The following is a 22,495-nucleotide window of genomic DNA, read 5'->3' on the forward strand; positions in this document are numbered from 1 at the left end:
TGGAACATGGAATGGTTGAGCGGTAGTCTTGCTTGACTTTCTCTGATCATGGGGCACGGTCCGGACACAATCCACCCAATGTAACTCTTTTGAGCAGAAGGTGAGTTCTTGGTCCAGTCAGTCGTTTCTCTTGTAAAATATTCATGGTATCCTGGATCCCTAAAAGAATGTCCACAGGTTGTTTTTTCCTTGGAAAGTTGTCTGCTAGTTGCAAACCCCTCAGATGCTCCAGTTGCGACAAGTCCTCCTGAACATCATTGATGTCGGCACAAGGGCAGTCTAACACACATCCAACAATTTCAAATACCTCCCCTCTCCATCCAGGAATAGCGCTTGACAACTGAAGCGTCACTCATTGTGTCTCTAGCAACAATGACTTTCCTCCAGCTAAAGTGAATTCCGCTGAAATCGATTTTCCCTTCAACTGAAGTCTGTTAGCCATCCTCTGACTTATAAATGTTGCGCCACTGCCTGTGTCAAAAAGAACACAACCCTTTGTCACTGCACTCTTGGACTCTAGTTTGGCAATCGCAGACTGTAAGAGGATATTAATATCCATCTCAAATGCTTTGACGAAGGAACTTGATGATTTGGTTGTCTCAGGTTTGTCTTGCCTGGGTTTGGTAAGGTCAGACTGCTTTTGGGTTGGACTGCTACTCGTAGTTTCACCTACTCCACGCTTCTCAAAATGAAGTAAAGTGTGATGGTTTTTGGAACATATCCAACAGTGCGACGATTTACAAGAATCGACAAAATGTGTAGTGCGAAGGCAATTAAAGCAGGCTTTGGCTCCTTTCACCTTGTCCACTCGATCTTTGACAGACAAAGACTTGGCTGTAGGACAGCTTGAGAAAAAGTGACAATGTTAACAAATGAAATGGCCAGGGCCATTGTGCTCACCTCATGTGGAGGAAAGATGGATATAGAGCATGGTATTGTGTTATGTAGTGTTAGGTTTGATGTAGGTCCAAGCAATTACAATTTCCCCAAAATGGCCAATTTACAGTACATTCGACCTCTGTGACCTTGAAAAGTAGGCCAAATCAAAGAAGACCCGGGTGACACATTGAATGGTTGTTAGAATTAGATATACCTATGATATAAAATTGGTGCCAATCGGGCAAGTCATTACTAGGAATAATGGCATTTTGAAGAATTTAGGATTTGGCCCCCTCCTGGAGGCCAAACGGCAAATCAGATTGCACCAAACTTCGGTACCTGAGATCACCTGACCAAGGGGTACATGTGTACTTAATTTGTGATCAATAGTCATTGCAGTTAAGAAACGTGCCATAGTTACGGCCTGACGGCGAATTTACGCCATTTGACCTCTGTGACCTTGACAAGAAGGTCAAATTAAAAACCTGTGTGACATATACTGTATGGTGGTTAGATGTACCAATGATATCAAATTGGTGGCAATCGGGCAAGAAGTTAAGGAATAATCACATTTTTTAAGGTTTTTGGATTTTGCCCCCTGGTGGTCAAGTCGTGAATCATATTGGACCAAACTTCGGTCCCTGAGATCACCTGACTAAGGGGTAAATGTGTACCAAATTTGGTATCAATAGTCATTGCAGTTTAGAAACGTGCCATCGTTACATCCTAACGGCCAATTTACACCATTTGACCTCTGTGACCTTGAAAAGGAAGTCAAATCAAAAACCCGGATGATATATGATGCACCTTTGCTAGAAGTACCTACCATATTTTTTTCAAAATTTCCTGACTACTATTAAGGGAGATATTGCATATTTTCACTTTTAACGTTTGGCCCCCTGGTGGCCAAACCATGAAACGAATCAGACCGAATCTTGGTCTCCAAGGTGTCATTACATAAGGGTACATGTGTCCCAAGTTTCAACTCAATAGCTCTAACAGTTACGAAACGTGCCCTGCTAACGGACGACGGACGACGACGACGACGACGATGGACGCCACGGTATGGGATAAGCTCACCTCTGCTAAGAGGTGAGCTAATGAAACGGCCAGGGGCCATTGTGCTCACCGTAAGTATATTTAGTAGACAATTAATTCATGCCAGTTACAGAAAGTGTTACAGTATGTAGCCAAATAAAAAAGTTTTATGAGGTAAAATCAAAAACCATGTGCAAGTACATGTAATACTGTATGGTGGGTTAGCTGGTCCCATGTTCATCAGACTGGTGCTATAATCACAATTCTGAAAGTTTTCAGATTTGGGCCCAAGGTGGCCAAGTTGAGAATCAGATTGGACTGGAATGTGTTATCTGAGGTTATCTGACCTATACGGCCATGTATACCCAGTTTCAGGTTCATAGCTTCAGTCGTTTTAAAAGAAACGTGCCAAAGTTACACTCTAACAGCCAATTTTTGCCGTTTGACCTCTGTGACCTTAAAAACCAGTACGATACATGATGTATCCTTGCTATGAGTACCTACGACAAAAGTTTTATCGAAAACAAGTCATAAGCAAGATATCACACTTTTAAGACATTCACATTCGGCCCCCTGGTGGCCAAGTTGAGAATCAGGTCGGACCGAAATTCAGCACCAGAGGTTATCTGATATAGGTGGTTATATGTACCAAGTTTCAAGTTCATAGCTTTGGCGGTTAAGAAACGTGCCATAGTTAGACTCAAACGGCCAATTTACGCAATTTGACCTCTGCGACCTTGAAAAGTAGGTCAAATTGAAAACCTACCTGATATATGATGTATCTTTGCTATGAGTACATACCACAAAAGTTTTATCGAAAACAAGTCATTAATAAGCGAGATATCACACTTTTTAGATATCTACATTCGGCCCCCTGGTGGCCAAGTTGAGAATCAGATCGGACCGAAATTCAGCACCAGAGGTTATGTGATATAGGGGGTTATATGTACCAAGTTTCAAATTCATAGCTATAGTGGTTAAGAAACGTGCCATAGTTTACACTCCAGTGGCCAATTTACGCCATATGACCTCTGTGACCTTGAAAAGAAGGTCAAATTAAAAACCCGTATGATATGTGATGTATCCTTGCTATGAGTACTTACAACAAAAGTTTTATCAAAAACAAGTCACTAATAAGCGAGATATCACACTTTTTAGATATCCACATTTGGCCCCCTGGTGGCCAAACTGAGAATCAGATCGGTGTACCAAGTTTCAAGTTCATAGCCCCAGCAGTTAAGAAACGTGCCACTGTTAGGATACGACGACGACGGACACAGCGGTATTATATAGACTCCCCTAACGGTGAGCCAAAAATGCACAACTCTTCATCACTCTTGGGCTTTGTTGATGACTGGCGGATAGCTAGCAAAGCATGACCGGTTGGTCTGTGTCTTGATTCTCTATGGGATTCAGTGGATGCTTCCTTCTTCTTCTCGAATTAGGTTGGATCCTTCTTTACATCTGACTCAGCTCTTCTAGCGACTTGTAGAGCGCCTCGAAGTTTATCTAACAGAACCTCAATCATCATGAGAAACCAGGTTTTTTCATTCGTCCTTTTCTCCTCTTTTATGCGATCACTACCCCACCTTTTCACCAGACCAGTTGGAAGCTCCGGTCGAATCAGGGCCGAAAGCATCCAGCTTCACTGGACGACCTTGACATCTTCCTTTGTTCTTTTCTGGATATAGTTCCAGCTGGCCACTACTTATTGTAGAATGTATCCAACTCTTTGACTGAAACAGAGGTTACCACTTTGGCATTGGCTATCTCATTAATAGCCTTCTCCATTTCAGGATAGGACATCGCCGTACCGGTTTTCTAAGAACTCCATGATATCTGTGTAACTGGGGTCCCCTAACGATGCAACGAGTTTGGCAACGTCACCATCATGTAACGAAATCACTAGATGTGCTTTTTCAACCTCAGAGTAACCAGGTTTCTTAACTTCTGATTCCACAAGCTCTTTCCATTGATCGAAGAGATCACAGTCACCTTTAAATTTGGGAATCTGAATCACTCTCTTTTTATGGGTGAGTGCACCAAGGATCATGCTCAACTGATCCTCTGAAATACCAGTGTTTTCTGTCTCTAAACTCTGTTTTAATGCAGCTGCAAAATGCTCTGGGATAAAGGTATCCCCCCGGCTTTCACACGACTTCTCCGACGGGGAGCGACGGCTCATCTTTTCGACTTCTGCTTGCAACTGTTGCACCTTTGCAGAGATGTCGTAATATTGGCTTCGATATTTCTCCTCGGACGCGATCTCGGTGCGTCTGGCTTCTTCAGACAACTTCGCCATATCTGGGTGGAAGTCAATCTCATCTTGTAAGTCTTTGAGCTCACCATAAATCTTGTTGAGTTCTTCCAAGGCATTTACTGCTCTCCTGACTGACATCTCAATGTGCCTAGTGTTCTCCTCATCATCAAACAGGGTCTGTGACTTCTTTTGAAACTCATTAACTGTATTGAATTGTGTATTTGGTGCAACAAATTCTGTGCCTTTCCCGCAACGCATCAAATGTAAGGGGGGTAACAACGATTGGGCTGCGAAAACCAAAACCTTGATCTTTAAAGAGAGGTTTAACTCAGTCAGCATCTTGTAAGGTTTTGATAGAATTTTTTTATTTGGAAAGAACTTAAACCCTAATGTTAATGTGACACCGTGATTCCCAACTACCGGTAACCAAACCTAGTATACAGGGCAACACAAGAAATGTAACTGAAAAACTCTGAAAAAGTCCGAAATATTCAACCGGCGACTCAACTTTTAACTCAGTTGTGATAACACATGCAGTGTGCTTGCACACTGTACTCACATGTTAACTCAACACAAACTGTGCACAAAAAGCTTCTCAAATATCACACAAATAGTGCACCAAGAGACTTCTCAAATTATATAGTTTTTATCTAAAAATTTTAATCATTCCTAAAACATGTTGTTTTAGCTACTCCAGGGTTAATCCTTATTTTAGGAACTCAAAAACTAAAAGTATCTTCCATAAATACTTCAGTTTCAACTCTGTTGTTTTAAGTAACAAATCACACTAGTACAAAGCTAACACAAAACAAGTTGTAAATCATCTCTATAAAAGTAAACCTTGGTAAACCTGAAGGCAGTAGGCCTAGTTTGTCATCCAGAAATTCTAGTACCTGTACACAAGATGCAAGATGTTATGAAGATATATTACTCAAAACTCAAACTTGAGACTCAAAATTTGCAAATGTGCCCTCCAAATGAACTAGTCCCAGTGATATTGCAATGAATGTATGTCAACCTGAACATGCATGCACTAAATGTAGTGTACGTAGCACTACCCTGTATACTCACTACCTCAATCAAAACTCAAGTAAAACTCTAATTTTTACAAATGTTTAAAACCCAGCAAATAATTCCAGGATTGGAAAACCTGAAAATAAACTGAATATTAATTCAGAGAATAACACTTTTTTAACTAATAAACTTTTTTTGAAAAATGTTCATCTAAAAGTCCTTTTGCAAAGATGGAAGATAGTTCATCAAACAGTTTGTGTGACAGTCCGTCTGTCTATCAGTGTCATCTCCAGCAAGGAATGTCGATTTTCTAGCTGATTTGTGGAACTCGACTTAATGATGATACTCGAACAGAGACTGTTAAACACGATGAATCGACTTGATGATGATACACGAACAGAGACCGTTAAACTTGTTGACTCGACTTGATGACGATACTCGAACAGAGACCATTAAACTCGATGACGATACTCGATGACGATACTCGAACAGAGATCATTGAAACTCAGATGGCTCGATGTAGATGATACTCGAACAGAGACCATTAAACTCTTTGACTCTACTCGATGAAGATACTTGAACAGAGTCTGTTAAACACGTTGACTCGACTCGATGACAATACTCGAACAGAGGTCGTTAAACTCTATGACTCAATGACAATACTCGAACAAAGACCGCTTAAACTCGTTGACTCGAATCGATGACGATTCTTGAACAGCGACCACACATTATATTACTAAAGTTCTCGTTGCAACTCACCCAGTCACAATGACGAAAATGATCTGGGTCATGCAATCTGGCACAAAATCCGGTCAGAGAGACCAAAAATGTCACCTCTTCACACAAAAGAAGTACTCAAAAGCTGTATATTGTACTCTGATACTAATTGGTATCTCTGTAGCTCCTCCTTCTCCTTTGACCATGTGCCTGTGGTGGTTCTGATGGAATAAACACACAAAACAGTCTCTTAAAATAAGGGTAATGATTTCTTTTTCATTCTACTTCAGGAAATGAAATGTACATCTCAGTCAATCTAATTTCTTCCACAAATCAAGGAGAAAATATGAGAAACATGGCCTCTTTCTACCACATGGTTCTGCAACACTGATGCTGCCCTCTGCACCAATGCTCAGTTACCAAAATACTTGGTACACGGGGTGTGGCCTAAAAAAAAAAACTCAAAAAAACTTAGTGCTGACAGAACAATCCTTGCCAGGAGATCCTACCATAAACATTTTATAAGTGAGATATCACACTTTTTCGGTTTTTACTTTTGGTCCCCTGGTGGCCAAGTTTAGAAAGATCCGATCGGACCGTGATTGAGTGTCGGCGGTCAACTGACCAGGGGGGGGGGGGTCTGTGTACAAAGTTTCAAGTTCATAGCCCTTGTGGTTACTCGACAGACACTGCGGTATTGTACAGACTCCCATACGGTGATCCAACAAAGCTCTGATGAGTGAAATATCACATTTTTTAGGTTTTTAGTTTTCGCCCAATGGTCGCCAAGTCAAATATAAGACCGGACCAATATTGAGGGTTAGAGAACAACTGACCCAGGAGGTCATGCTTACAAAGTTTTAAAGGTCAGAGAACTGAAGCACTAGACAAAACACCAAAACTAGAATTGTCAGTTGAGTCTTTGCAGACTCTGGAGTCTCCGCCTCATATGCACACAGCCATGCATGTTGACAAAAACAAAACAAAAACATCGCACTTTCACTTCAGCGAAGCGATGGTTTATGTGCGAAATACGACTGATCAAGGCAACATTAAGTGTCCAGAAGGGAAGAACACATTCTTGAAACTCAGCTGCTTTAATTCACTGCCGTTTTTTCTTATTTCATAGCCCATAAACTCCAAATATTAGGTTTTATAGAAAAATGCTTCGATGGTGTAGACTAGTCCCTCGTCTTTATCCGTTACGTTCCTCCATATGTGCAGCCAATATGTGATACACATAACGCGGGGCAACAGTCATCGTGCCGGTATGGCGAGGTTTATTGGTTAAAAATTTACATGTATTGCGCTATGCATGCCCATAGCACTTTCGCGGCTGTAACCCAGATTGACTTCTTAGTTCATGGACACCCTCGTTTTATCGATGTTTTGCAATGCATTGCCGTGTTCATGTACATATGAAGCTTTCACCTGGGGACGAGAGTTTGCTGGAATAATTTCTTGAGGAGAATAATACCATAATACAAAAGTCTCACCCGATGGCGGAGACTAATTTACTGAAGTTATCATCAATCTCAATGATATATTAATCAAAAGTTGGTGTCTTGTAACAGAGAGGAGAAATGAATGTTTGAAGAACTAGCCAGGGTATTGCAAAATCACTGACGTCTATTTGAAATCATGATTGGAACTGTTCAACCATTCCCGTAAGTATGACGTGTTAGTGGATCACGTTCTGAAACGGTCCCTCCCTGTCAACAAGCAGGTGGGTCGGTGCGATGTCTTTCAAAATGTCTATTTTATCTGAACACTGATCAGAAACGATCGCCGATTAGTCAGACTAGTACTGATTGATAATATGGAATTTTGTTTGATCAGTGCAGGGTGTACTTAGCAGCTGAATTGGTATTTAGAATTAGGTTTATGAGGCGGGGAGAGCTGCATCCATCCTACGTGTATTGCATAGTACAATTACATTGGGCTTTACGTGCATTGCCAAGACATGACCCTGGACTGGTCGAAAATTGATGGAGCCTGCAGCCCTCATTAACTGCTTTTGGAGAAGTTTGTGGCAAAATATCTATGGTCGTATGCTTTTTAGGTATTAGCCAATATTCAACCCCACGGTCTCGTATCCCAGTTAAGGTGCAAAAAAGTTATGCAGACTGTTGAATTTGAAAGGGTTGTGTGTCGCCTCATCCTCTGCACTGGAGTGGACTGCATGTGCATTGATTTCGATCATAGCCTCGATTGATCACATGAATCCATCGGTGCTGTGGGCCACAGCTGACACTGGCACTCACTGGGTGTGAAGAAAATTAAGCCCCTCCCCATTTTGATAGGCTACAAGTTGCTACTACCATCATACTTATGGATCTAGTCTTTGACTCCCTGTAATTGAATAATGGCTTAATGTGTACCGATGTAGAAGGAAAACAGGTCCTCCTGGAAAAGGGGTCCACCCTGTTCACAATGAGACCATGACTGTCAATAGTTCAGAGATTGAAGCACATGAATGAGCCCTTTGTTTCCCGGACATTCTGTCCTACGACACATCAAACTTCTACACTGGTGTCGTTTCTTGTAAATTACATGAGGTCATAAATTTGCATTTTTACTTGAGTATAGATTGGCAGGACAACCCCCCTCCCCCACGCCACCAGTGACCACCCTTCTGGGTTAGTTCCAAGTCTTGAAAGTTCCAGCTGACTGAATACAGGAATGCACATTGCTTGCAAAACTAAAGTTTTGAAGAAAAAGAGCTGAAAATTCGAGCTTGTATAGTATAATCTCAACCATGCATAGGCCATAAATCCATCTAATGTTTGTTGAATGACATATCAGAACAGAATGAAAGTGTTTAAATAATTATTTGGAATAGTATGATTTAAAATATCATTTGCACAAGATGACTTTCTAATAACATTTTCTTTTAAAATTGCAGTTTTTCTGGAAACCTACTGAACCAACCCACAACCATCAAGACCCACATCATTAAATGAAGAAAAATTCTCGACAGAGTTGCCAATCATGGATAACATCACAATAACAAGGGGCCCAAGGGCCTGGCGCTCAGCTGGATGAGCTAATAACACAGGACTGAGGGTGTAAAGTAGTAAATATCGGCTTTGTACTACTGTTTGAAGGTCAAGAGAACACGTTATACCAATTTCCAATGCAGAGCTGCCAGCTGGGTGAAATATGATTGAACAAATCATCTATGGTATGTAAATATTACAGGAGGCAACGGAAGATATCCCTAGTTCAGTAAGTTGTATTGGTAGCTTTACAGACAAGAAGTGTCAGAGAGCATGTGATTCTCCATGGGCAACTGTAGTATGTCCAGGCTGGGTTGTACAGCACAAGGATACAAAATGCTGTCTGTAATTGAGAGGTATCCTGATTTAACAGAGGTCAAAATAAATAGAAATGACCAGTTTGGGACTAACACCAGGTAGAGATTACAGGAGTCAACAAAATTAATTTCATTGAGAGAAATTGACCTGTCCTGCAGGTGAGTGGAATTTACAAAGGGTCGTTTTTCATGACATTGTGCTCTACTGCGTATCCCTAGTGAGTCGATCGGGAACCCATCTATTTTTTATTTAGACCAGCGATGACGTCATTTCTGGTGATTCCCTACGTTGACCAATGAGCGCTTTTTAAAGTGTGCCATTAGGCATGCATTAGCATGCAATGTATTTTATCAGCGCTGCCAATTGCCGAACAGAATGCCGTAGCTCCGTCAATTTTGAATCAATTTTTATTGGAGTAACATTACTGTGTTGCTTGGAATGTCTACTTTTTACTCATGTAAGAATCGTAGTACTAAAAACTAAAATGCAAACAGAATCATGCCGATTCACTGCACATACTGTGGGAATTCTCCACTTCAAAATAATTCGCGAACAAAGCATGCACTTCTAATATCGTTTTCACAGAATTGTGGCCAAATTTTCAAGAACTAATTTCTGAAAGTAGTCCCTAAAGACCTAATGACTACCCACTGAAAGGAACTAGTGATAATATCGCCCATTTGACTTCTTTTTACCAGAAAATTGGTTACCGTGTTGCAAAATCAATCTTCCATCTATAGACTGGTCACAGTGGGTATGCTGAAATATAGCCTGGTTCCTTGGCCAATTCCATGCGCAGAATACAACTGCGAAGCTCACGTCATAGCCCGGGCTTTTGAATCGTCAAAAATTCAGTTAAATGTGCCAACTGGCGGTGAAAACTAAACTAATTCCATTGCCAGATGTGAAAACAATATTTCGTCTGTGGACCGAGGTATAAAGGAATGAAGTTTAAACTTCCCGATGACCTCCTTCGCTTAATGTAGGTCGGATCGCGCTGATTTTTGGTTTCTGAGTTCATCTTGGTTTACGCCTAATTTAGCAGCGTCAACGAAGTGCCTAGGCCTTGCGGTTACGAAATGCCCAAAAGTGACACGGAAGGAAGAACAGACACCATTCCCTTAGTAATATTACCAGCTTTGCTGACTTTGTCAGCTGAGCTAATAATATGATGATTGGGTAAATTTCAAAACTTATTATTGCCAACATAACATGTCAGTGGTCATGGGAATGACCCCTGGCAGATCCAGAAATTTGGTAGGGGGTGGGAGTGGTGGTGCACGTAGCACATCCAGAGGACCAAAGTTGTGATCTTGAAACAAGGGGGCCTCTCATTTCACGCCCTAAATTCACCACCGATGACCCTGACAGTTTCATTGCCTATTGGTTGCAGTTTTTCTTTGAAGTAATACCCCTTCTGTATGTGCTCTGTAATGGTCTTCTTTAATCTATTATCTTATAACATTCTGATGTTTTTATGTTATACTTACAGATTCAAAAGCTGATTTGTTGACGTGTCAGTCCAGATGACCTAACCACTTGGGCTCCAGCCAATTACAGATAAATTTGAGAAGTATTCAGCCAATCCTAGCTATTTTCAGCAGTGATGTCACAGTAGTATGGAAATGAACTCTCCTTCTCCGATTTGCTCAAAACTCATATGAAAACTAGATGCCATGAAGTGATATTTTGAATTGCTGCTATCTTCAAAACAGAATATCATTAACTCCTTCAGATAAACATTGTTCTAATGTCAATTCCAGACTGCAGACAAGAAGCTCCTATAGCATGGGGAGTTGTAGGCCTCTTTGACTCAGCTAACTTCTAGCAGTTGGGGCCAATATGAAAAAACCTGTTTGTTCATTTGCCACACTTTATCCTGATTGCTAAGATCACATAAAAACATTTTTTTAAATTCACACAAAAACTTGATTACGGAATCACATAAAAGCATGATTATTCATGTAGTACAATCACGGTTTAGATTGAATGAACTAACTCACAGCAAAGTCTGATTGTATTAAAATCACAACAAAACAGGATGGTATCGCATAAGGTTACCGATTTTTCGGGCTGATCTACAAACAGCAATAGGCCGAAACATTGGATCGAAATTCTGACGTCCATCTGGCAAGATGGTAGTTAGAACTCTCCATATTCAAGAAATATCTAAAAATCGGTCAATATTTGATACCGTTTCTCATCCCCGCCACATGTACAGTGTGTTTTGATTACTGACCTTGCATGATCCTGACCTGTGCAAAAATCTGTCAAGACTCGCCGCTTCCTTGTCGCTGCTTGGCAACAGGGCGGAGTTTTGGCAGTATCGCGCTGCTGATTCGATATTTGTAGCAGCACGTCACGTACTAATTACTCCATGTGGGGTGAAGCCTCATGGCGTTGTTTACATTGATTATTTTACATTATTGAGTCAAAACCGGCGTAATTGGCGTTGTCATGACGCTAACCTTCAGCTCTGGCATGGGTCGGTGATTCAGGAATCTATTTCCTTTTTGGAATACTGTTGGGGTATTATAAATTAATTATGCAGATAAATCACGTGGCTACCTCCCAACATTTGGTTTTTGTACAAGGATGAGATACTCTTCACAAATTATTTTTGAGGAGCGGAGCGCTCCTCAACAATAATTTGGCATTAAACACATGTTTGAGAGTTGATTTTAACTTTATATTTTTTATTTGACATAAGATGATGAATCAATCATACAGGGCGCGTAAGCTACACACGTGGGGAAATTTTTTCCTTATTTGGTCAATCCAATCCATATTCCAAGAAAGATTTTTTCTTGTCGCACTTCTGATTTCAAAATGGTGCCGAATTTTGTTGTGGGGAAGATCTAATCTCGTCACCAACCATCTCACACACTCATCACCAGGTAGCTCCTCGCAGTCGAATATTTGATTGCCGTTAGTTGCCTTTAATTATTAAATTATTTCGTTAATTTTAATTTTTGAACCACCCCGATAAAAAATGCCAACATAACTAGAAAAATTATTTGTATTTGTATTGAGGAAATGTTCAAAATCATGAAATCAATTACCAAAAAACAAGGCCTGGTATAATGACGAGGTCCATGCCGCTCGTAGAGTTTGGCGCAAGTTTGAGCGCATGTTTAGGAAATCTGGCTTGGAGGTTCATCGACAAATGTTTATAAACCAGAGCAAGGCTGTAGTTTCATTGATCGACAAGACTAAAGCAACATTCCTTCGACAAAAACTGGCAACTTGCACAACGAAAGACATGTTTCGCCAAGTAAATGGCCTTCTGTCAGGCGACCATGGGGTAAAACTCCCTGATGTTGATAACGAACTTGTCCAAGCAAACAAATTCGCCATCTTTTTCGATGAAAAAAATCGAAAATATTCGCAAAGACTTTGGTGATGCTAGCTTGTGCCAGCCATCGGCTAGACCAGGCAATCATTGCCTTTCGACGTTTCGAGCTGTCACTTCTACCGAACTGGAAAAGATCATAAGGGGCTGTCCAAACAAGTCCTGCGGGCTGGATCCTTTGCCTACATGGTTACTGCGAGACAACAACACCCTCGAGGCTCTACTGCCCCTGTTAGTTCGCTGAGTAAACGAGTCGATTCTGTCTGGTAACATGCCCGACTGCCTGAAAAGTGCTCTTGTTACCCCAATCTTGAAGAGGCCGAATCTTGACTGTAACATACTGAAAAATTTCCGGCCTACCTCAAATCTGCCCTTTATATCCAAAGTCATGGAAAAGGTTGTTGCTCGGCAGCTCGTTTCATTCATGAACATGCACAAGCTTAACGACCCATTGCAGTCCGCCTATTAGGCTGGACATAAGAGCGCGGTTCCTGTGCTATGTCCAGCCTTAAAAGACTGATATCAACACTGCACTTGACAGTGGTAGGGGTGTGATCCTAATATTGCTTGATATGAAAGCAGCCTTTGACATCATAAGCCATGAGATCCTACTCTCACAACTAGAGCACAGGCTTGGTGTCAAAGGCAAAGCTCTCAGCTGGTTTAGGTCGTACCTTACAAACAGGGCCCAAACAGTCAGTGTGCGAGGTGCCAAGTCATCACCGGTAAAGGTAGTTTCCGGAGTCCCCCAGGGATCAGTTCTCGGACCTTTGCTTTTCTCAATATACATCAAGTCACTTTGTGACATCGTAGACAGTCACGGTATGCTCAGACACGGTTTTGCAGATGATGCACAACTGTATGACTTCTTTGAACTTACTAAACAAGGGCTAAATGCAGCCATTTGTAAGGCGGAGAGTTATATTACGGAAGTTCGCCAGTGGCTGAAACCAAACCATCTCAAAGGAAACGATGAGAAAACGGAGTTTCTGATTATCGCACCGAAGCGACAAATGTCCAAGTTGAGGCCTCTCCCATCCATTAGAATTGGATCGTCTGCCATTGAGCCCTCTGCACATGTGCGGAACCTTGGTGCCATTTTTGATGAGCACATGTCAATGTCAAAGCACGTGTTGCAAAGTGTGTACTGTCAAATATACAGACCATCAAAGTTGCGTCGTTGCATGGACGAAACCACGTGTGCAAGAGTTCTCAATGCGCTAGTAACATCACGTCTAGATTTCCAAGGGACCCTGCTACTTGGTCTACCGAATGTCCAAACAGTAGACTTCAGAAGGCACAAAACGCAGCAGCAAGACTTCTAAAGCAATGTCGAAAACGTGAACATATCACGCCTATTTTAGAAAATCTGCACTAGCTGCCTGTAAGGTCACGCATTGAGTACCGTGTTCTCCTGGTGATTCACAAAGCGCTTCACCGGGAGGACAGCCCTATGTACTTGAGGGAGCTCCTCAGCTTGCAGACACCGGGACGCCGTCTGCGGTCCTCTAATGATCCTTGGGTCCTCTCGCTATCCCGCTCGAGAGGGACCTATGGCGACCGCAGTCTGGGTGTCTTGGCTGCAAGACTGTGGAACTCCCTCCCCACCAGCATGCGTGAACTCACGGGCACTCAATCCTTCAAAAAACAACTAAAAAACTCACCTTTTTACCAATCACTTTTGCTAATTTTAATCCAGTTTTTAATTTATGTATTGATATTATTGTCATTATGTATCATATCATTGTTTTTAACTAAGTGTAACCATGTACAGTGCTTAGAAAATATTTTACCATTATTGTAGCACTTTGAACTGAATAAATTATTATTGTATATTATTATGTTTATTTTCGAGGTCAAGTGAAATAAACAAAACTCAATCAATCATAAAACGTTCAAAAACAGGCGATTTCAAAAGAACACAAACCTTAATGACTAGGAATTTAATTTTGTCTTGTTTCTAAGCCTGAACAATCAACAAGTTTTTAACGATTTACCTGGTTCTATTTAGCAGCGTTTCACAAACAAAATCATAATCATAATCCAAACACAGATTGCACGAGGAAATTGGCTGGAGTTCCATGAATGACCGAATTTCTGCACCCTAGCGGACAACAAACAAACTACTTTCAACCGTCTGCTTCAATCGCGTCCCCGACGAACGAAGACAACGTTTCCGTCTTTACTACAGTCTAATCTACTTTCTTTCGATAAGTATTTTGTGCAGCGGTAAAGTAAATAAATGGTGAACAATCTGCCTGGCCGCAAGGCCAAAAAGGGGGAGCAGGGGGTGTCCTCCCGAATTATATATAACAGTGGCTTACAGTACACTCACTAAGGACAATGTATACCAAAACAAAAATGTGTCGGAAGGAACTAAGGATGGTCCCAACTAGGGGCGTTTGGGGGGGTTTCCCCACCATTGTACATGGTAAAAACATTACGCTATCTAGGGGGGGTTCAGGGGTGCTCCCGCGACCTAAAGGGGGCCCACTAAATCCTTGACTTTTCATATTAGATTTATGTATTATCTGTTGAATTTTGTAACATGGTGATTTAAAACAGAACTAGATTTCGGGATTAATTATGATGATGAGCAAGCCTCGTTCTGGTGAAGCAGAGCAAATGGTGATCTCTTCGGGCCTTTCGGCCCACCGACACATCAAATCCCAATCAAAATATCAGGTAAAATCATGATTGCAGAAAATCAGCACAAACACCCCGTATGATCAATATCATAGCACACGTAAGATACCAAAGCATACGTAGTTGGCAACAACATCAGATAGTAAAAATGGCGGACAATCGGCCAATATCACCGCCCTGGCGCAGATAAGTGAAGAATGGAAGATAGTGAGAAAGGAGATGGGTTAGTTGACCAACTGATACTTCCAAGATGTGGCTAACATGTCTGGCTAATCATCTCAGGTGTTCGCTAGAAGCTAGAGTGTTAGGTTACTTTTATTATGATTTTTGAATGACACCTGGTAAACAGATCAGCTGATTCTGGATGTAAACAATACAATTGAGTATAAACAGTGCAGATTAAATGATGAAATTGTCACCCAGTTATCCCAAACATACACTGAATCTCTGCAAATTAAGTCCAGAATGATCATAGATAGGGTTGAGAATATTTATTCAAGGACATTTGATGATATTAGCAAGTATAAAGACTTTGTGTACATACTAGGGGTTGTGTCAGGGTTGTTTGGGATCATTTAGTGGCGATTTGAGCACACAGATTAATAGGAAAAGGCAAGTAAAACAAAGTAAGACTTTTTCTAAAACAAGCCTAGAAAACATTCATTTTCTAGCTTAATTTAGGAAAAAGGCCTTTTCTAGTCTTACCACTTTTTCCTATTACTAGGGATAAGCTTATGTTACTTAGTAGTGGTATTGACTCAAGAGAGACTCCTTTCATGTTTTCCCAAGCAAAACTTGCATTATAAGCAGAGCTTGCATTCCAAGCAAAGCTTGCATTCAATAACTCTGACTTCCCAGAGGCAATGCTACCCTCAATAACAATTCTCAACATTTATCGACACTAAATAGTAATTAAAAACTATTTACTATTAAACATTAAAACATTAAACAAAGTTAGGATCACTGTAATCAATGCATTTTTCAAAATTCATCCCAAAAGGCATCGTGGAGACTCCATCTTCTAAGATTAATCTCTTGTCATCAAAAGGACACAGGCTTTTCTTTTCAACCTCCTCAAATAGATCTGATGCTTTTCTGATCTCTGATATCACATTTTGTGATTAAAGCTATGCTTTTGTGACAAAGTCAGATTCAGAGTTCGTCTTGACAACACGGTTGGGTCACTTGACTTACTGTTTTCAGACAATCAATGTAGTCATTGAATGAGATATTTCTCTGAACCACATTCTTGGTAATTCCCTTTAGTTTCTTTGCCTCTGAATCTTTTTTCCTGTTAGTATACATCTTAATTCTCAAGGCAATGAATTCTATCATCTCTTCTCCTCCTAACTCATCCTTAAAGTAACCTGGTACTTTCTTTTTGCTAGTGTCGTAGAGTGGATGGGATTTTGTTACTAAAATCGAAATGATCCTTAAGATTTGTCAGGTCCTTCGTCAAATTGTCAGTCTTTAACTTTAAGACAAAACTGTCAGTGTCAAGATACAACGATGTAAATCGGTTTGTCGAATCTCATGGATGTTTTCCTCATGCCAACAGCTGCGTTCTGTTCGTTGAATATGCAAATTGAGAAAAACCTAGGATTGGCCATGAAGCTCCTGGCTCTTTCCCAGTCTGTGACCTATTCAGCTTTCATCCCGTTCCTTACGTTCTCACAAGTTTTTCCATAAAACAAGTTGTTCATCAGTTTAAAATAATCTTTCTCGTAATCAGTAGTAGAATCCATCCTCCTTTTAGTGTTAAAATCAATGTAGGACGCCAACCACTTTGACTGCTTTAAACTTATCACAGAATGAATCTTCTTCAGTACAATTCCGTGCTTGAGGTAAAACTGTAGCATCCTGTAATGTACCATGAAGTTAGTTTTATTCTTTTGTTTCAGTATCAACTTTTCAACATTTGACTTTTCCCCTCTCTGTCATCACCAAGTAACTCTCTTTGGTAAGAACTTAATTCATCGATTAAGAGAGATTCAGGACAGAATGGAAAGTTCTTTGATTTGAACTTGTTTTTGGGGTAAGCCAAGTCTACCTCGAACAAGAAGCCTACTTCTTTGTGCTTAGGAATTCCTTGTATCCAGCTTGACATCGTCCCGAAAGCTTCTGGGTCTTTGGGTTCAATCATCTCAAAACTACAGTATGGTTGAGGTTCCATCATTGCCCAACCGTAAAAGTTATTTGCATCGATATAGAGTAGCTTGTGGTGATCAGCGGCCTTAATGTGCCTTATTCCCATCACTACTGAAATAACTCCTCCTATCGCCTTTTCAAAAGTAAGTAAGGGTGCGCATGTGCTTGGAGAGTCAAGTAGGCCTGACATGTGTGATATTTGCGTAATTAATCAACGTAATTACCCGATGGCATTGTGTTTTTGTATCCTAATTAAGCCGCGGCATTTGTTTACTCATCATTTCAACTAATCACATAGGCCTATTGTATCAACGGACACTCATAACTCCACGCGGTTTTGTCAGTGTTGCAGCAAACATGCGTGAGTGGAGAAATTAGAAAAAATTAATTATTAATCAAAGGTGGCTGATGAACAGAATATATGGTGTTTTTTCACACATTATGACATGTCGTGGAGATTTTGCAATAAAAGGGCCACCTTTTACTAGAGAGATTATTCACTCTCTGAGTTCCAACGTAGCTCACGTCATTCAAGGCAATATCACGAGCAAAGACCGATCAGCCAACAGGTTCAAAGTTTCTACGCTAGATGTCGCCACAGAGAAAACAAAGACCTGCAAGGCGGGAACTTCAAATCCACCTATCAGACAATTTGGCATAACCTCTCTCTATTAAGGACACCTCTCTATTAAGGACACCTGGGCCCAGTCCCATGGGTGTCAGCAATAGAGAGGTTGTACTGTATAATGAACGCTCCATGATCCTTGATCTTAAAATGATCCCATATCTTTTTGGCCTCTTCGTAAGCTGAATCATGTGCCATTTCACTCTTTCATTCATCAAAGAACAAAGACTTCTCCAATTAAGTAACTTGTCAACTTTCATGTGATGTGTAAAAGGAATAAAGAACTGATCCGTTCTTTCTCAATAGTCTGAAGTCATCACTATCAGGGAACATATGTCTAGTTATTTTGAACTCATCGTCTACCACTCATTTGGTTATGTGATCTAAACCAGAATGAAGGAATCTGTAAGTGTCTAAAAACCTAAGACACCCGAACCGAAATGAAATGTATTCCTCTGCTGTTTTAGCAAATATTTTAAGTTTCTTTCATCAGAAAGTTTATCATTAATTCTCTAATGAATAGGTGAGAATCGCATCTACTAAGATTGTGAAAGAACACTTGAACAAACATGGCTTTCTTTTCATTCAAGTTCCAAGAGTTGTGAACAGCTCCTCGGAAACTCCCATTGTAGCGATCATGATCCTTGACCTTGTCGTAACCTAGCAATTGGTAACAGTGGTAACAGTGCGTTTCTTTGTGATATCTCTGCCAATCGGACTTTGTCCCAAGGGCAGAGCTCGAATTTGCCTCTGTCATCATTAAAGGAATGTTGCAGTTAAGTAGATCAGATAGTAATTCTTCCATTTAACCAGTCACAGAAAACGTCTACAGCATCAGAACCCCTGTTACTTGTGTATTCACTATTTTAGAGTAACGGGTAGTCAAAGCGAACATAAACTCCAACTGCTGAAGCAATCTGTTTGAATAGCTTTTCAGTCACAGGGGTTACAGTGGTTACTTGGGGTACAGGGTTAACATGTTCATTAACAACAGGAATACTTATGGATTCAAAATCAGCATAGATCACTTTCAGCTGATACATTCCGTAACTTAAAAAGATTAATCTTAAGACTGTTGTCATGCTCGATCTTGGGGATATCCTTTTGAATACATACAGGAAAGGAGTTTATTTTAATACTACCTTTATCTACACTAGCTAGAGTATCAGTTGTGACTTTGTCGGGTGCGACTTTGTCAGGTGCGACTGATGTATCTTTGTTATATTCAGCAGCCAATAGACTCCATAGAAAAAATTAATTATCATTTGATTGAACATAAATGACAGCTTTTGTTTTGAATGGTAGTTGAGTGTAATGACCACCTTTACACTTTTTGTATGAAAAGATCGTAAGATCACAAGTCTTTATCACATTTAAAGACAAACCACTTCCTTTAAAATATCTTTCTTCAATCTGGGCCTTAATGTAATTTAACTGATTGGTTATGGCATAAATTGCCTGATTCCTTGAAATTATGATTTCCATTGAGACTGAATGGGATGTGTCGAGCTATGCTCTCTGGACGTAGTCCGGGTGACACTGAATATTAATGTTCAATAAACCTACACTCATTGCATTTGCTATAAACATTCGAGGTGTTGGTTTGTTCCTGCTCGGCTCGGTGCATCCATAACCCTATTGTGAAGAGCGTTAACACAGTATTTACACTTACCATATGAATTTTTTTTATTGCGTACCGTGCGGCGCCTACTGATATGGCATTCATTTACTACCTAAATTTGAAGAAAATCTCAAAGCAGTCTCCACTTCGAGGGTTTTTGTAATATTGATAGAAGGACAGACACAAAGACCTACAGACAGACGCCATAAAGGAATGAAAATACCCCTCGGCCATGCTGGTGGCTGAGGAGTAAAAACTACACTAAGATGATATTGTAACATATGTATTAGGTTCACTCGTAGCAGCCAATAAGAACATCCTGTGCCATCTCATGCCAGGCTCTGTTATGTAATGCTACCAGGTGAATCAAGGGGTACTTTCTGCAGAGAGGGAGATTAGCCTTGGCTCTGGTAGAGTATAGACCGAGCAAGGAAGCAAGAGGAAATAAAGAATATAAAGGATATACATCGTGTTGTAATTGAGTTGGAACCTGGAGGGCGAAAGCCCATACATTACAATATGCGGAAGTACTGCTTTATTTGGACGTATCAAAGTATGAAATCCCGTTAACCGGAACCGTTTGCAATAATTAGGAAGCATCTTTGGCTATATCTATGAGCGTTATGTGTATAAAGTAAGTGACATATGATATTTCTGCAAAGTTTTGATACTGTGAAGAAGAGAAGGTAGTATCCCCTGTCCAAAAAAATACAGTTTTGTTTTTGGCTGATAAAAATCTAAAACTACCTTAGAATTTTGTCAAGAGGGTGCTGAGATGAATTAAATGTTTTGACAATCTTTGACTTACCGACATGTGTATGTAGGTTCCCCCATTTTGAAAACATGCCCACAGAGCTGAGGAGGCTGGTCCTTTTCCTTCAGTAGTTTAAATATTGTTTCTGGGTCGCCTGCACATAAGAATTTTTCCATTGGTGACAGAACAAATTTCTTCAATCGGCGGTCCACTTTCACTGCATCTGTTTCCACAGAAGGTGGAAGAATTATAGGGATGAAGTTCCTCCAGTGATCTTGGAGTGATTTGTCAAGTAATCCCTCTGCAAAACATTTGGACCATTCCTATAATAAAAAAACATAAAAGACTAAAAGACTACAATATGACTACAATATAGGAGGCAAAGTTTATTTGCCCTTGGCCCTGCTGGCTTAGGCCCAACCAAACCCCTATAAACGCATTTCATGGGGATTTGTGTTTTAAAACTTGCCCTGATCTGACAACACTCAGAAAACCCATTCAATTTTTCATCTTTGGATTTCTCCCGGCCTGCTAAAGAACAAGAGGCCCACGGGCCTTGCACTCACCAAATCTAAAGATGCTCACTTTTGTTTCCTGGGTCAGTTCATACAAACATTCCGTCACAAAACTGAGTTAAAAATGGTTTCCAAGATGGGCCGTGTGCCAAATAAAAAAAAAAGAGGAGCTTTGCTCGATCCATCCGATTGTTCAAATAATTTCATATAGAGTGCAATTAAAAGTTGAAGGTTGTTACAGGGATTAAATCTCACCACTTGCGATGGTTCCTTTGAGAGTCACAACCCAGTAGACAACCAGTAAGTGCAGTCTGGACCTTAACATCAATCTGTTGAAGTTCAGCTTCAGAGAAACCAGTCCATTAGATGCATGGTCACAACCTAGGAAAACTACATCAGGTAGTAAATGTAGTCTGGACCTTTGTATCAATTCTTTCGAAGTGCAGGTTGTGAAAAACCAGTCCAGTTGATGCATGGTTACAACATTGGGGCAAACAATTAAGGCAGTATGGACCTCAACATCAAAGTGCAGGTTGAGACAAACCAACCCACAACCAGAAACAGTCTGGACCTTTACATCGGTTCCTTTGAAGTGTAGGTTGGTTGTAACAGACTAGTCCAGTGAACATGGTCTTGCCTAAGCCGGAACAGCCATGTGTTACAGTATGCCACTGAAAGGTGGTGACACCTGGCCTAAGCTCTTTGTACTACTTTCATCATGGCTGAATAAACAAGTCTAAGTTTGTGAACCCGACTTCATCCTTCATTATAACCAACATTAAAACGTAGTGACAGCTTAAGGGCTCCGTGAAAGAAATAAGAAAGTACCTGAGTCACCTCCGATACAGGTCAATATGACAGTAAAGGTAATAAAACCGAGAATTTGAGGAGTCAAAGTAATGACATGACCGTGATGGGTGAAAGTGGATTTATTCTTCAATCTTTGGTGGATTCTTAATCTACAGAGCCAAGCCATAACGGGGATATACTTTTTTATAATTAATTTAAGGAAATACTGTGTCACTGGCCAGTTCAGAACTTGTATTCTAATATGCCCATATCAGTCCGCGAGTGACGATTTGATGGCAATGCTGTACACAAATCAAATTTTCTCAGGCAATCGGAATTGGGATGTTTTGAATTTTTACTATTATTTCGATAAAAGCCTCTTCAAAACACATATAAAATTTGGTGGGAATTAAAGCACCCTTGGTGTACTTTTTTCACCAACCTATATTCATTAAAATGTACACAGAATGTACACGCTGGCTAATAGAGGTCTCTGGCCTAGAACTATTGAAAACATGGCAGCATTCTTGCGGGAGACTTAAATGTAGACAGATTTTGTCTTATTTTCTCGACCCTTCACATTGTTTACACTTCTTTTGCATGTTTTTGAATCAGTTTTAAATTAATAATTATACATTTTAACCCTTTGCTGATTTGCATTACTCATTCCATGCTATTGAACAGAAATCCAAAAATCGAAACCGATATGTACTGTGTAGGCCTATCCACTAAGTGTTGTATGTGATATAGGCCTACTTCATGCCTATGAACTGTACTATTAGTTGATGTAGGGCCTTACATGCAGTCAGATTCAGAATTA

General features: G+C 40.4%; 1 protein-coding gene across 3 annotated transcripts in view; it reads right to left on the bottom strand.

Moving 5' to 3' along the window:
* The window catches only part of LOC135485750 (E3 ubiquitin-protein ligase UBR2-like), a 650,469-nt gene that overhangs the window by 621,003 nt on the left and 6,971 nt on the right, over window positions 1-22,495 (bottom strand). For all 3 annotated transcript variants that reach the window (XM_064768146.1, XM_064768147.1, XM_064768145.1), the window contains exon 2: window positions 20,426-20,694. In XM_064768146.1, coding sequence (XP_064624216.1) covers window positions 20,426-20,694 — 269 coding nt within the window. The remainder of the gene's footprint in view (window positions 1-20,425; window positions 20,695-22,495) is intronic.

This window comes from Lineus longissimus, chromosome 3 (assembly GCF_910592395.1).
Source record: "Lineus longissimus chromosome 3, tnLinLong1.2, whole genome shotgun sequence".
In the NCBI taxonomy this organism is placed as follows: domain Eukaryota; kingdom Metazoa; phylum Nemertea; class Pilidiophora; order Heteronemertea; family Lineidae; genus Lineus; species Lineus longissimus.